This window comes from Apodemus sylvaticus, chromosome 15, assembly GCF_947179515.1.
Source record: "Apodemus sylvaticus chromosome 15, mApoSyl1.1, whole genome shotgun sequence".
NCBI lineage: Eukaryota > Metazoa > Chordata > Mammalia > Rodentia > Muridae > Apodemus > Apodemus sylvaticus.
Genome location: NC_067486.1, coordinates 74,009,462 through 74,022,850, shown reverse-complemented (window position 1 = coordinate 74,022,850; position 13,389 = coordinate 74,009,462). Strand labels below are relative to the sequence as shown.

At 38.7% G+C, this 13,389-nt stretch overlaps 1 protein-coding gene across 2 annotated transcripts in view; it reads left to right on the top strand.

The window, feature by feature from the left end:
- Il1rap (interleukin 1 receptor accessory protein) overlaps nt 1–13,389 on the top strand; it is a 139,473-nt gene that overhangs the window by 81,253 nt on the left and 44,831 nt on the right. For both annotated transcript variants that reach the window (XM_052158748.1, XM_052158749.1), the window contains exon 3: nt 12,600–12,885. In XM_052158748.1, coding sequence (XP_052014708.1) covers nt 12,600–12,885 — 286 coding nt within the window. The remainder of the gene's footprint in view (nt 1–12,599; nt 12,886–13,389) is intronic.

Genomic DNA, 13,389 nt, shown 5'->3' with positions numbered 1-13,389 from the left:
TGAGAAGCATCTATTCAGTGTCTACCACAGACCATACTGTGATCACCAAAGATCTACTTGATATCCATCTGCTTGAGTTTCTGTCTGGGACTTTATGCTGGATCTTCTTTTCTCCTATCTCCTTTCTATAAATCTTTACTATTGGCTGTAAAGACCTCCAGGTACCAAGGTGCCAGGTTATAATATTAAAGAGTTTCATTAATGAAGTTGTAATTGACTCTCAACAAGGTGTTCAATTTCTCTCCAATTTCCCAATGATAATCCTATGGTCTGTTATCCCAGACTGGGGCTTTGTGAATGAGAGAGATTGCAGAACGTGTCTCTGCAAAATGACAACTGGTTGCTGAGTCTGGAGTGAGGGATAAGGGACAGTGGCCAAAACCTTAATGGAAATATTCTACAACCATGAATACTCTCTGAGAAAATAAAGCTTTGCATGAGAGTCCAGAACACATATAATCTTCCCCAAATCCCCAACAGTTATAACTGACTGTTCTAACAACTGTCTGGCATTCTTTCAAAGATGTGGCAATTGAGCAAATACTAAGAATACCATGGTCTCAAAGATACCACTACAGCCACCTCAATACTGTCAACATAACTACAAAACTCTTGATACAACATGCATGCATGAGCAATTTTAATATGATTGGCACCATTCATTATTATGAAATTGGTCAGACAATTAAAGAAGCTCCTTGGCCCTCCCTGGTGCAGCAGCCTTTGCTCTTCAGAGTTACTCAAGTTCTGTATTTCCACCTCCTCTTCTAAAGAAAACTTGCCATTGCTAATGCGCTGTGTCTTTTAGTTTTGAAACCTACACTATCAGACTTCCCCGGCATCAAAATGATAATTTTCATGTTAGAGTCTTGCCTTTGCCAGCATCTATTTGTAATGAAAGCAGAGCCTCAATAAAGCCACCCGTGGGAGCATCAGTAGACTGTGAGTGCCTTTAGGAAGCAGAAGGCTGTGGTTCCTAAGTTCGTCCAGACAACAGGCACACCACGTTGAAGTTCCAGCCTCACTCAGCTGTTCTAACCTTCTGTCTCTTTGTCTTTTAAAAATATGTACTTTATAATTATACAATGAACTGACTGTTACATCCATTCATAGGAACACAATTAAGACATAAAACAAAGATATTTTCTAAAAGAAAGTATGTGCCTTTCAGATGATATGGCAATGGTGAAGGCTTTGTCAATTGGATTAGATAATTTATCTTTCCTCTCTCCCTCCTTGCCATCTTCCCTTCCTCCATTCTTACTTCCTTTCCTCCATTTCTTCTTTCATTCATTATTTCCTTCCTTTCTTCTTTCCTTCCTTCCTTTGAATTTTTGTAACCTTTCCAATTACCTTATAGAAAATCATACAATTATTTTGTCAATTATTGTAAGACATTTTATGACATTCCTTACCCCACCAGTTGCCCTCCTCAGAGGCACTTCTCACTATTTTATTTATTTCTTCAGCTTTGTTCCATCTGCCCTTTGCTAATCAATTTATGTATATTGCTATTTTCTTACTCAACGCAATGCATTCTATTTTTATTTTTATGTTAATAAAATAAAAGTTATTTTATTGCTTTGCTATCTTCCCATTTTTTCCTATCTATTCCTCACTACACGATACCATTGCATATTTAATGGAATTACAACCATTTAAATAATGAGACCCAACATTGCAATAGACTATTTTTTAGGTTACTTTTCTAACTTTTGAATCTATTAATTGTGTTTTCCATGTGCTCTGAATTGTCTTTTCTTAATCATTTTCTTTCTTTTCCTTGCTTTTCTGAAAATGTTTTTTTTTCTTCATTTTTTTTTACAGTGATAATGTCATTGTAACCCACCAGGCACATGATTACTTCTCCCTATCTTTGATTTACACTCTCTGGATTGTTCTTCCCTGAACTCTGCCACAAGGCTGTTATCCTGAGACCTGTCCAGTCACATCTGTGGATTGGTACTTTGCTGACTTAAATTGAATCTCCCGATCATGACCCTGGGTGTCCCTTTGTACTTTTATTTATCACTATCATGACATGCATACCCCCGAGGCTTTCTGATAGAGAGTATGGGGAATAACATGTGTAAGTTTGATGTGTCTGCAAATAGGACCTTAACACTTGATTGTGCCATTAAAGTGAGGGCAGGAAATCCTTTTTCTTCCTGTATGCCTAATATTTATCTTCTAATCTTCAGTTTCAATGTGGAGGCTTCTCTAGCATTGTTATTTCTGACATTATTTCAGTGTGAAGTTTTTTTTTTCACTCCTACTTCTTTGTAGTTTATAGAATCATCTCTTTCATTCTAATGTTTTCAGAATGCCAGGTTGGCATGGGTCTATTTTCACTGCCTGTGGTGGGGCACAACGGGCATAATGATAGGGCCCTGTGCATCAGTATGCTCTGTATTTCCACCCTGGAACTTTTTCCTTTAAGTGACTGAATTGAAAGTTTTCTTCTTTCTCTTTAATTCCTTTCCTTTTGTGCTTTGTTATCATGAAATGCTGCACTTACTGGTCTGGCTTTCTAATTTCACTTCTATTTTCTATATGTGCCTCTTTTTTACTTTATCTTTAAGAAAACTTCAATTTTAACTTCCTAGCAAACCATCTATTACAGTTTTACATTTGCAGTTACACTCGATTTTTAGTTAGTCTTCATCTCTCTGAATATTCCTTTGTTACAAGATCTTGTTCTGCAGGACTGTGACTGATTCCTTACCTCTCTAAAGACTAGAATCACAACACCTTTAAAATGTTTTCCTTGAATAATCTGAGTTTTTCCAAAATTCCTTTACTTTCTGTCAATGAAAAGTATACTTTTGTAGAAAATTTTCTCAGAATCTTCCTGGATTTCACAATTACATCTAAGAAGCTGATTAAAAATTCTAGATGGGAATGTGAGGTTCGATTTTGGAACACTCCTTTGGGTGATGTTGCTGTACAATGAATTCAAGAGCCCCCAAATTCAACAATTTGGCTTTTTGCTGAAGATTCTTTCATTCTCCTGCTTAGGGTCTGTACTGAAAGTCTGAATGACAGAAGGAGGACATGCCTTTAATCCCAGCACTGGGGAGCAGAGGTACACAGATCTCTGGTCTATATGGCAAGTCCTAGGTCCAGCCAGAGCTACATAGTATTCACCCTGTCTTAAAAATAATCTGGATGCCCTTACCTTGGAGTTGTGTGTAGGATGCTGCTCAGTGCAGGAAGTGGACATGGAACAGAGGATATAATCTTCATTAGTAGTTTTTCTGACCTTCATTGATAGTTTCTGACCTTCATTGATAGTTTTCATCTAGCCCTTTTTATTTTACCACTCCCCACAGAAACAGAATCTCTTTAGTGTTTGGAATACTGGGTTCATTTTCCAGGTCAGAATATAGTGATGGTAGTGGAAATGAGAAAATCTCAATTTTTATCACCCAAAAGACCCTCTTGCTATACATGAAGGGACCCAAACAAGGAAGGCTCAGTCTTTGCGTCGTATTTCACAAGACAGAAGAGAGCTTGATGAAATACAACCTAGCCATTAAAATACCCACTACAAGTGGCATTTGTTTACTGACCCAAGTCACATGCCTCTTCTTACTTGAATTGTCTATAATATGTGAGGAGGAGGAGGAGGGCGGGTATGTAGGGTGAACAGCATGCTTTGTATTGGTGCTGATGGTTTCTAGGTCTTGGCCACATTCAGAACAGCAGCTCAGTTTGTTTTCCAATATTTTCTTGCTGGCTTAATTAAGGTTTATGTTTTGAAATCTGCTCAATTGGTTAGTTTGTATCTTTCTAATATTGACATAGTCATCTCTCTTATTCCTGTTGATACTTTTGATCATGTCTTAGAAAAATATTTTTGTTTTAGTGGAGCTTGAGAAAGTACTGGGACTAGGCTCACATATTAAAACTGTTCAGTTTATCAGAGAAGCTGTTGTAAGTTTCTGTACACTAAATGATTTTATTTGGCAGCTTCATGGCACTAAGGAAAATGTAATGAGTGTGAACAAATTTTTTTAAAAGGTAATATTGGACAGTTATCATAAATGCATATTGATACAAACAGCTTTTGAACTTTTTAGTTCTTGCATGCTGAATAAAAAAGCAAAGCTAAGGAAAGAGAATTAAATGTTACTTATCATTGAGTCTTGGAAAGTAATGTATGTAATTTCCTGCAGAACTATTTAGAAGTCAAATATTTTTCTTTTTTCTGAGATAGAAAGATGTATTTTTTGGCTTTTGTCAAAAGTAAAATAATTGTTGACATTGTTGTATTGACTGTTAGTTACTGCTGCAAACAGTTTGTAGAATAATCCTGAAATTTTATGGCAAGTTTTCACCTTAACAGTTACATAAATGGCTGTGCTCATGAGTCTGTAGATTGCCTTGGGCATTTACTCTGGGCTGCCTTTGGGCGTTTATAGGTTTGGGATTTGGCCAGACAATTGTCCTTTTAGATATGTCCTATATTTCCTAGATGTCCTATATGGTGCTCAGTTTAACTCTGAGTTGAACCAGATTTATTCTTATAGTTATAAGAGGATTACAAGAAAACAAAATTGTTGTAAGTTGTAAGGTCTGTGGCTGCATTGTATCTGTATAAAAATCTCAGAATTAGCTCATATTTATGAGGATCAATATAGCAGTCTCAATGGAAAGAATTATAGTTTCCCTTTACAGAGGTGGACAATGCAGAGTAGAAAAAGAATACAGACTAGTTTTGAATACTAATTTGAGAGTTGTCAAATGATGATTAAAAATTAATTTTTCTTTTTTTGAGAATTAATTTTTTATTAGATAGATTCTTAATTTACATTTCAAATGATTTCCCCTTTCTTGGTTCCCCCTCCCCGAAAGTCCCATAAGCCATCTCCCTTTCCCCTGTTCCCTAATCAGTCCCCTCCTGTTGGATCAAACTTTTCCAGGACCAGGGGCCTCTCCTCTCAATGATGTCTGTACTGGCTAGTTTCGTGTGTCAACTTGACACAGGCTGGAGTTATCAGTTGGGAAAGTGCCTCCATGAGATCCAGTTGTGGGGCATTTTCTCAATTAGTGATCAAGTGGGGAGGGCCCCTTGTGGGTGGTACACCTTTGGGTTGGTGTTCTTGGGTTCTATAAGAGAACAGGCTGAGCAAGCCAGGGGAAGCAAGCCAGTAAGAAACATCCCTCCATGGCCTCTGCATCAGCTCCTGCTTCCTGACCTGCTTGAGTTCCAGTCCTGACTTCCTTTAGTGATGAACTGCAACATGGAAGTGTAAGCTCAATAAACCCTTTCCTCCCCAACTTGCTTCTTGGTCAAGATGTTTGTGCAGGAATAGAAACCCTGACTAAGACAGTGTCCAATAAGGCCATTCTCTGCTGCCTATGAGTCTGGAACCATGAGTAATACCAAGTGTACTATTTGGTTGCTGTCTTTGTCCCTAGGAGCTCTGGGAGTACTGGATGGCTCATATCATTAAAAAAAGAGTTAAACAAAGAAGTTTCACCTGAGGAATATCGAATGACTGAGAAGCACCTAAAGAAATGTTCAACATCCTAAATGCAAATCACAACAACCATGAGATTTCACCTCACACCAGTCAGAATGGCTAAGATCAAAAACTCAGGAGACAGCAGGTGCTGGCGAGGATATGGAGAAAGAGGAACACACTTCCACTGCTGGTGGGATTGCAAGCTGGTACAACCACTCTAGAAATCAGTCTGGCGGTTCCTCAAAAAACTAGGCATGATACTACCAGTGGACCCCTCTCTATACTACTTTGGGCATATGCCCAGAGGATTCCCCAGCATGTAATAAGGGCACATGCTTCACTATGTTCATCAAAGCCTTACGTATAATAGCCAGAAGCTGGAAAGAACCCAGATGTCTCTCAACATAGGGATGGAAACAGAAAATGGTATATTTACACAATGGAATACTACTCGGCTCTTAAAAACAATGACTTCATGAAATTTTTAGGCAAATTGGTGGAACTGGAAAATATCATCCTAAGTGAGGCAACCCAATCACAAAAGAACACACACAGTATGCACTCACTGCATAATAACTGGATATTAGCCCAGAAGCTTGGAATACCCAAGACAGAATTCACATATCAAATGATGCCCAAGAAAAAGGAAGAACAAAGTATTGATACTCTGGTCCTTCTTAGAAGGGGGAAGAAAATACCCACAAAGGAGATACAGAGACAAATTATGGAGCAGAGACTGAGGGAAAGACCATCCAGACACTACCCCACCCAGGGATCCATCCCATATACAGTTACAAAACCCAGACACTATTATCCATGCCCACAAGTACTTGCTGACTGGAGCCGGATATAGCTGTCACCTGGGAGGCTCTGCTAGTGCATGACAAATACAGGGGCGGGGGGGGGGGGGGCTCTCAGCCAACCATTGAACTGAGCACAGGGTCCCCAGTGGGGGAGCTAGAGGACGGACCCAAGAAGCTGAAGGGGTTTGCAGCACCATAAAAATAATTTTTATGTTCATATATAAGCATCTTAAAGAACGAATTTAAAATTTGTGTGATGTTTAATTTTTTGAAAGAAGAGTCCTAAGTGGTGATATATAAAGAAAGATTGCCAGCTAAGACTTTACCCTTCTCACTCAGAAGTAGATGGTTCAGCTTATTGAGACAGGATTTGGGGACTGCAGCAATGCTCCAGCTCTTCTAGTTCCCAGTACCCACATTGTATCTTACAGCTTTCTGTCATTCCAGTTCCGAGAGAATTCTCTGTCCTCTGAGGAAAACACACAAGTATGTGTTACACATACATACATGGAGGCAAAATACTCCAACATACCAAATAAGCATGAATAAAGTCTATCTTGAACATACATGAGTTCAATGTAATTTTATATTTAACAATTGCTTATAAAACCAAGATATACATTATTTAGATGGTATATGTCATAATCCTAATTAACCATTCTAGAAAAAATATCTTTCGCACTTTGAGGAAATTGTACAGGAAGATGTTATAATGAAAATTTAAATGCTATAAAATAGTAACAGTCGAGTATATTATAATTAATACAACTTCAAAAAGAAAAACAAATATGGTTAGACAGGGAGAAGAGAGAGTGATGGCGAGAGAACTTGAAGTTGGGTGGATAGGGAGATGGGGAAGGTTGTGGAGGAATTTTGGTGGAGGATGACTGATCAAAAGACATTCTGTAAAATTCTCAAGAAGTTAATAAAAGCATTGTTTACAAATAAAAAAGCTTGCTTATGTAAGTACAGCTGCAGTGCCTGGGCATGCAGAATCATTCCATTACTTGTGATTAAAAGTGAGATGTGTAAAACTATTAAAAAGGAAGTAATCATATTACTACTCAATTTACATTATAGTGATTTTTCATGTATACAATATATCTTGGTTATCTCCACCACTTATTCCTCTTGGCTTGATCTTGTGCATGTCTTGTGTGGGTAACCACTGCTGTTGTTCATGAGTTCGTGAGTACAACAGTCAAGTCATGTCAAAAAGACAGCTTTTTGAAGCCCTCTGACATTCTCTGCCTCTCATCTTCTTTCAGCCCCATCTACTATTATGTTCTGTCAGTGTTGAGTATAGGAAGATTGCTGATAGGACTGAACACTCAGTAGTCATTGTTCCCAGCATCTTGGTGATTGATGAGTCTTGGCACTGACTGCTGAGCACTGCAAAGCAAGAACAACAACAAAACAAAAGAACAAAAACAGCAAAGCAAATAAAAATCAAGTTCTTCTGACCAAAGTGAAGGGAACACTAGTATATGGATCGAAACACCAATATTTACAACACAAATCGAGACTATATATATTTTACGAAACAATAATAATAAGTTGTCTTACACCAAGGATGACTACCTCCAACTCCCCAGCTATAGGACTTTGACCACGTAGATTTACAGTACAAAGCATGAATTCTTTGCTGTGGAACAGGACTAAAACATAATGAGAAAGTAGTTGCTTTCTCTTATAACATGCACTGTTCTATTTTATGAATGGATACATCTTTCTGGGCAGATCAGTATTCTATCAGGCAAAGTCTACCATTGAATAAAATCATTGATAATCTTTTTCCTTCTGTGTCCTATATGGCACATTCCATCACTGTAGGAGCTAGCCAGCATACAGAAACTTTCCTGTCCATTCCAGCTTAATTTGTGTGTTTTCTAACTGAACTGTGGTGTGTTCAGGAATAAGGTCATATCATCTAGTTATGGTGGACATTCAAGAGCAATAACAATAGCCTATGTTCTTTAAGAGGCCTCTAGAGTCTCCCTGGCCAACAACTTGCAGGAATGTATCCCACACTAGGCACTGAGATTTTAATTTAGTAATATATTTCTTCTGTAAGAAACATTATTCATCTGTGGAAAGGCACTTTGTTCAAATTCCTTGTTTTGGTTGTTGTTGTTGTTGTTTAATCATGTTTTTAATTAGCTCACAAAATAGTGGATTTCCATAAAGCTTGTTCAAATCTTGTTAGTTTTGATTGATTGACAGATGACATGCTTTTCTTCCCCATCTCCCTGCTCCAACTCCTGCTTAAACTTAAACCTCTCAACGTTCTTCACCATCTATGCTGTCTCATGCCCTATTCTTCTCCCCATTGCCTCTTCACCCTCTACCTCTCATGGATCATTAATAGCTTACAGACCTCTACAAATACACCAAAGTCAACACCCAAATTACAAATTGTAAACTTAGATTCACTTCTGAGAGACCGTGAAATTTGTCTTTCTGCACCTGGGTTACCTCCCTCAGTATAATGTTCTCCAGTTCCATCCATTTTTCTGTCTAATTTATTTTTTCTTTACAGTGGAATACAAGTCCATAGTGTGTGTGTGTGTGTGTGTGTGTGTGTCACATTTAACTTATCCTTTGGTCGGTTAATGAATGCCTAAGCTGATTCTAGTTCCTAGATATTGTGAATAGAGTTTCAGTGACCATGATGAGCTGTTATCTCTGTAGTAAGGTATAGGATCCTTTGGATGTAAGACCAAGATGGGTATTTCTGAGTCATGTAGTAGTCCTGTTCGTAGCTTTTTGAGATCCATTCACACTGATTTCCATGATTAATTTATGGGCATATCAATAGTAGATAAGGCTTCCCTTTTCCTCAAATATTTACCATCATTAGCTCCCACTTTATGATGAGGAGGAAGAAGAAGAGGAAGATGAGGAAGAAGAGAAGGAGGAAAAGGAGGAGGAGGAAGAGGAGGAGTGTTGTGGTGGTGGTGGTTGTGGTGGTAATAATGACAGTAATTCTAACTTGGTGAGACAGAATCAGTACCACAGTGCCTTTTTGATTGTGTTGTTTGATTTCTTGACATTACATTTTTGGAGGTTCTTTGTATAATATAGACACCAATCACATGTTTGGTATGTAGTTGACAATGGTCTTCTCTGATTCTTTGGGCTGCTTCTCCATTCAATCAGCAGTTTTCTTTGTTGGACCCACCCGTTAATTGTATGAGATTCATTTTATTTGCTTGTTTGCTTGTTTCCATACCAAACCCTCCCCCTTTCCCCCTTCACTGAGTCCCTCCCCATTTCCCCTCCCCTTGAGAGAGTAAGCCCTCCTGAGTATCCCCTCAACCCTGCATACGTAGTCTTTAGTCTTTAGAACATTAGGTTTATCTTCTCCCACTGAGTCCAGACAAAGCAGCCCTGTTAAGGAACAGATTGCACAGTCTGACTGCAGCTTTAGGGATAGCACCCACTCCAGTTGCGGGAACCCACATGGAGACTGAGCTGTCCAGGGGCCTTGGTCCAGCCTGTGTATGCTCTTTTGTTCGTGGCTCAGTCTCTGAGAGCTCCCAAGTGTTTAGGTTATTTGACCCTGTTGAGCTTCTCAGGCAGTTACTATGCCCTTTAGGATCTTCAGCCCTTCCCCAACTCTTCCATTACAGTCCTCCACCTCCATCCAATGTTTAACTATGGGTTTCTGAATCTCTTTCCATTGGCTGCTGGGAAGAGCCTCTCAGCAGACAATTATGCTAGTCTCCTCTGCAAGCATAACAGAGTATCATTAATAGTGTCAGGGATTGGTGCTTGCCCATGGAGTGGCTTCCAAATTGGGCCAGTCACTGGTCAGCTATTCCTTCAGTGTCTTCTCCATCTTTGTTCCTGAATTACTTTTAGAAAGGACAAATTTGGGGTCAAAAATTTTGTGGGTGGGTTGGTGTTCTTATCCTTCCATTGGGGTTGGGGGATCCTGTTGGGCTACAGGACAGGAGAAAGGACCAGAAGATCATGAAAGTGAATGGAAATCCTCAGCTACTTAGGGTGGAAGAATTGGCGGGATCTCTAGAAAATCTCAGAGACCAGGGAAGTGGAGGCTCCCAGGAGTCATGCGAACAGCTGGGCCATGGAACCTGAAGAGGCCTCTTCCTGTAGCCACCAGATCCTCTTTTCAATTGCTAGTATTGTTTCCTGAGTGCTTAGAGTCCTCTTTAGAAAGCCCTTTCCTGTGTCTATGCCTTAAACTGCACTCCTTACTTACCTTTTAGCAGCTTCAGAGGTTCAAGGCTCACACAGATGTGCTTTGGAGTTGGTTAAGTGAAGGGAAAGAGAGAAGGAGTTACTGACATTCTTCTAATGTCTGGTTATCCCAGCATTATTTGTTGAAGATGACATCTTCCTTCCAGTGTGTGTTTTTGCCATCTTTGTCCAAAAACTCAGATGGTACTGATTATGTGGACTTCTATCTCCTTTATTGGTCTATGTTTCTATTTTTGTGCCCTTTTTTTGACCATGTCTTTGTAATATAACTTGAAATCAAGTGTTCCAATATCTCCAGCCTTTTCTTTTGCTCAGAATTTCTGTGTATATTTAGGATCATCTGTACTTCCACAACACTTTTGCAAATGTATTTAATTTTTCTATTTCTGTGAAGAACATCCATGGAATTTTGTTAGATATTCTATTGGCCCTATAAATTGGTTTTAGTACAATGGACATGTTCCTGACCTTGATAGTTTGGATAAATGAACAGGAAGGTGTTTCTATCTTTTACTGTCTTCCTGGATTTCTTTTTTAAAATAGGAACTCACTATGCAGCTGTGTGTGGCCTAGAACTTTCTATGTGGACCAGACTGGCCTCAAACTTCTAGACATCTTCATGCATCTGCCTTTTGAGTACTTCGGCAACCTTAATCACCACTTTAGAGTTTTCATGGTAGTGGTCAGTCTTTTTTGTGTTTCTATTTCTATTTCTGAAATGACACAATGTTTAAAAGAAAGTGTTAACTTGGGCTTGTTGTTGAGGGGGTTAGGGTTCAGGAAGCAGAAGAAACTCAGGAAGCAGAGTGTAACCTGGGAATCAGAGTTTTTTGAAACCTCAAAGTCTACCCTCAGTGGCACACCTCCTGTAATAAGGTCACATCCCTTAATCCTTCCCAGATAGTGACACCAACTAGAACCTATGGGGACTATTCTCATTCATATTCTTGGTTACTATTTTATTTAAAAATATCATTGTTTATAGTATGATTAAAAAACCCTGTTTCCATTTATTGTAAATTAAACGTAAAGTTTTAGGTATAAATAGGAATGTAAAGAAGCTTATACTAAGTTTAATTTTTAATGTATTTTATATATTTAAAAATATTATACCATATATATATTATATATTTATGTACTCAAATAATATATTATATATAGTCATGATATATATGACTATTAGGAGTACAAGAAATAAATTAAACTGTTGTCAAGTGGTTTGGCTGGTCCACACAGGATCCTTATCATCCCTGGAAATATTTTCTCTCTTCTTATGGTACCTTCTGTATTGCACCATTCTGATATCACTCTCAGGAATAAATATTATATCTTTTCTTTCCTGCATACACCAGTGATTACTTTCCAGTATGAAATAAGTTGTAAAGAACATTAACAGTTTCTTTTTTTCACTGAAGTGCTAGCAGATTTTCCCCCTATGTTCTGCAAGTCTATTTGCATAGTATGGTCATTCCTTGACATGCATAAACAGCCTAGCTTGAGGTATATTACAACTGTAAAATACACTGAATTCTAAGATTTTCCTCCACAAAATGTAAATGTATAAAATACCATTAATGCTTTGGGCTTATTGAATTCATTAGTTAACAAAATATAATATTTCTATTCATTCTCCTGCTTCATTTCATCCTCTTAAGGTGGCAGAGAGTTACAATGAGTTTGTGGCACGCATTATATTTTTGCTGAAAACTACAGGTCTGGCTTCAGATGCAGGAGTCCTGGTAAAAACTAGAAGTCTTCTCTCCATCTAGACTCGAGTTGGCTTTTCAATTACAATCTCAGCATCCAGACCTTATCTCTGCTGTCTAATAAAGCTATGTCTTCTTTAAAAGATAATGATTCTCTAGTCCATGAAAGATTCCACAGTACCAAGACACAGATAACTGGCACCAAAAAATACAACACGACACTGTAAAGGACTGGCAGTAGTAATTCCTTCGCACTGCCAGTGTTTATTATGTATGTATTTCAGAGGGAAATTATTGGTGATGACTGGAGAAAGAAGTACCTAGAAAAGGTCAGTGTTCTGGAGTGTTCTCTGAGGCGGTTCACCCATCCTTTCTTTTTTCTTTTTTTTTCCTAGAACGCTGTGATGACTGGGGACTAGATACCATGCGACAAGTCCAAGTGTTTGAAGATGAGCCAGCTCGCATCAAGTGCCCCCTCTTTGAACACTTCCTGAAGTACAACTACAGCACTGCCCATTCCTCTGGCCTTACCCTGATCTGGTACTGGACCAGGCAAGACCGGGACCTGGAGGAGCCCATTAACTTCCGCCTCCCAGAGAATCGCATCAGTAAAGAGAAAGATGTGCTCTGGTTCCGGCCCACCCTCCTCAATGACACGGGCAATTACACCTGCATGTTGAGGTAGGCTGCTTCTCTGCCTTGACTTTTCTTTGTCCTTGTAGTCCAATTGTATTAGTTTAATGATTATATGTCATGACAGCTGGGGAGGGGATGGGCATATGCAGATGGGATATCCCTTACCTCCATGGCTTAGCAGAAATGGAAGGAAGGAGGGGGTATGTAAAGAGGGTCTGTCTTTGAGAATATTCTTCACAGGTGGTTCCTTTTCAGAAGGGATATATAGCAGTATTGTCTAAAGATGAGGTTGGGTGTATTGGCTTCCTTCTATGGCTCTAGATACTTCCTGCACATTTGCCTTGCCTGGAACCATTTTTCCCTAGTAAATGAACAATGAAGAGTATATCTGTTATGTTATGTTTATCCTGTCTTTAATGTACCTGGCAGAGACAACACATTCGGGGTATGTTTATAGAAGAAAGACTATTTGGGATAAGTCAATATATTTAGCACAGTGCTTTTACATTTTCAACCAAAATTCTCCTCAAAAGTGAGAGAATACTGTAG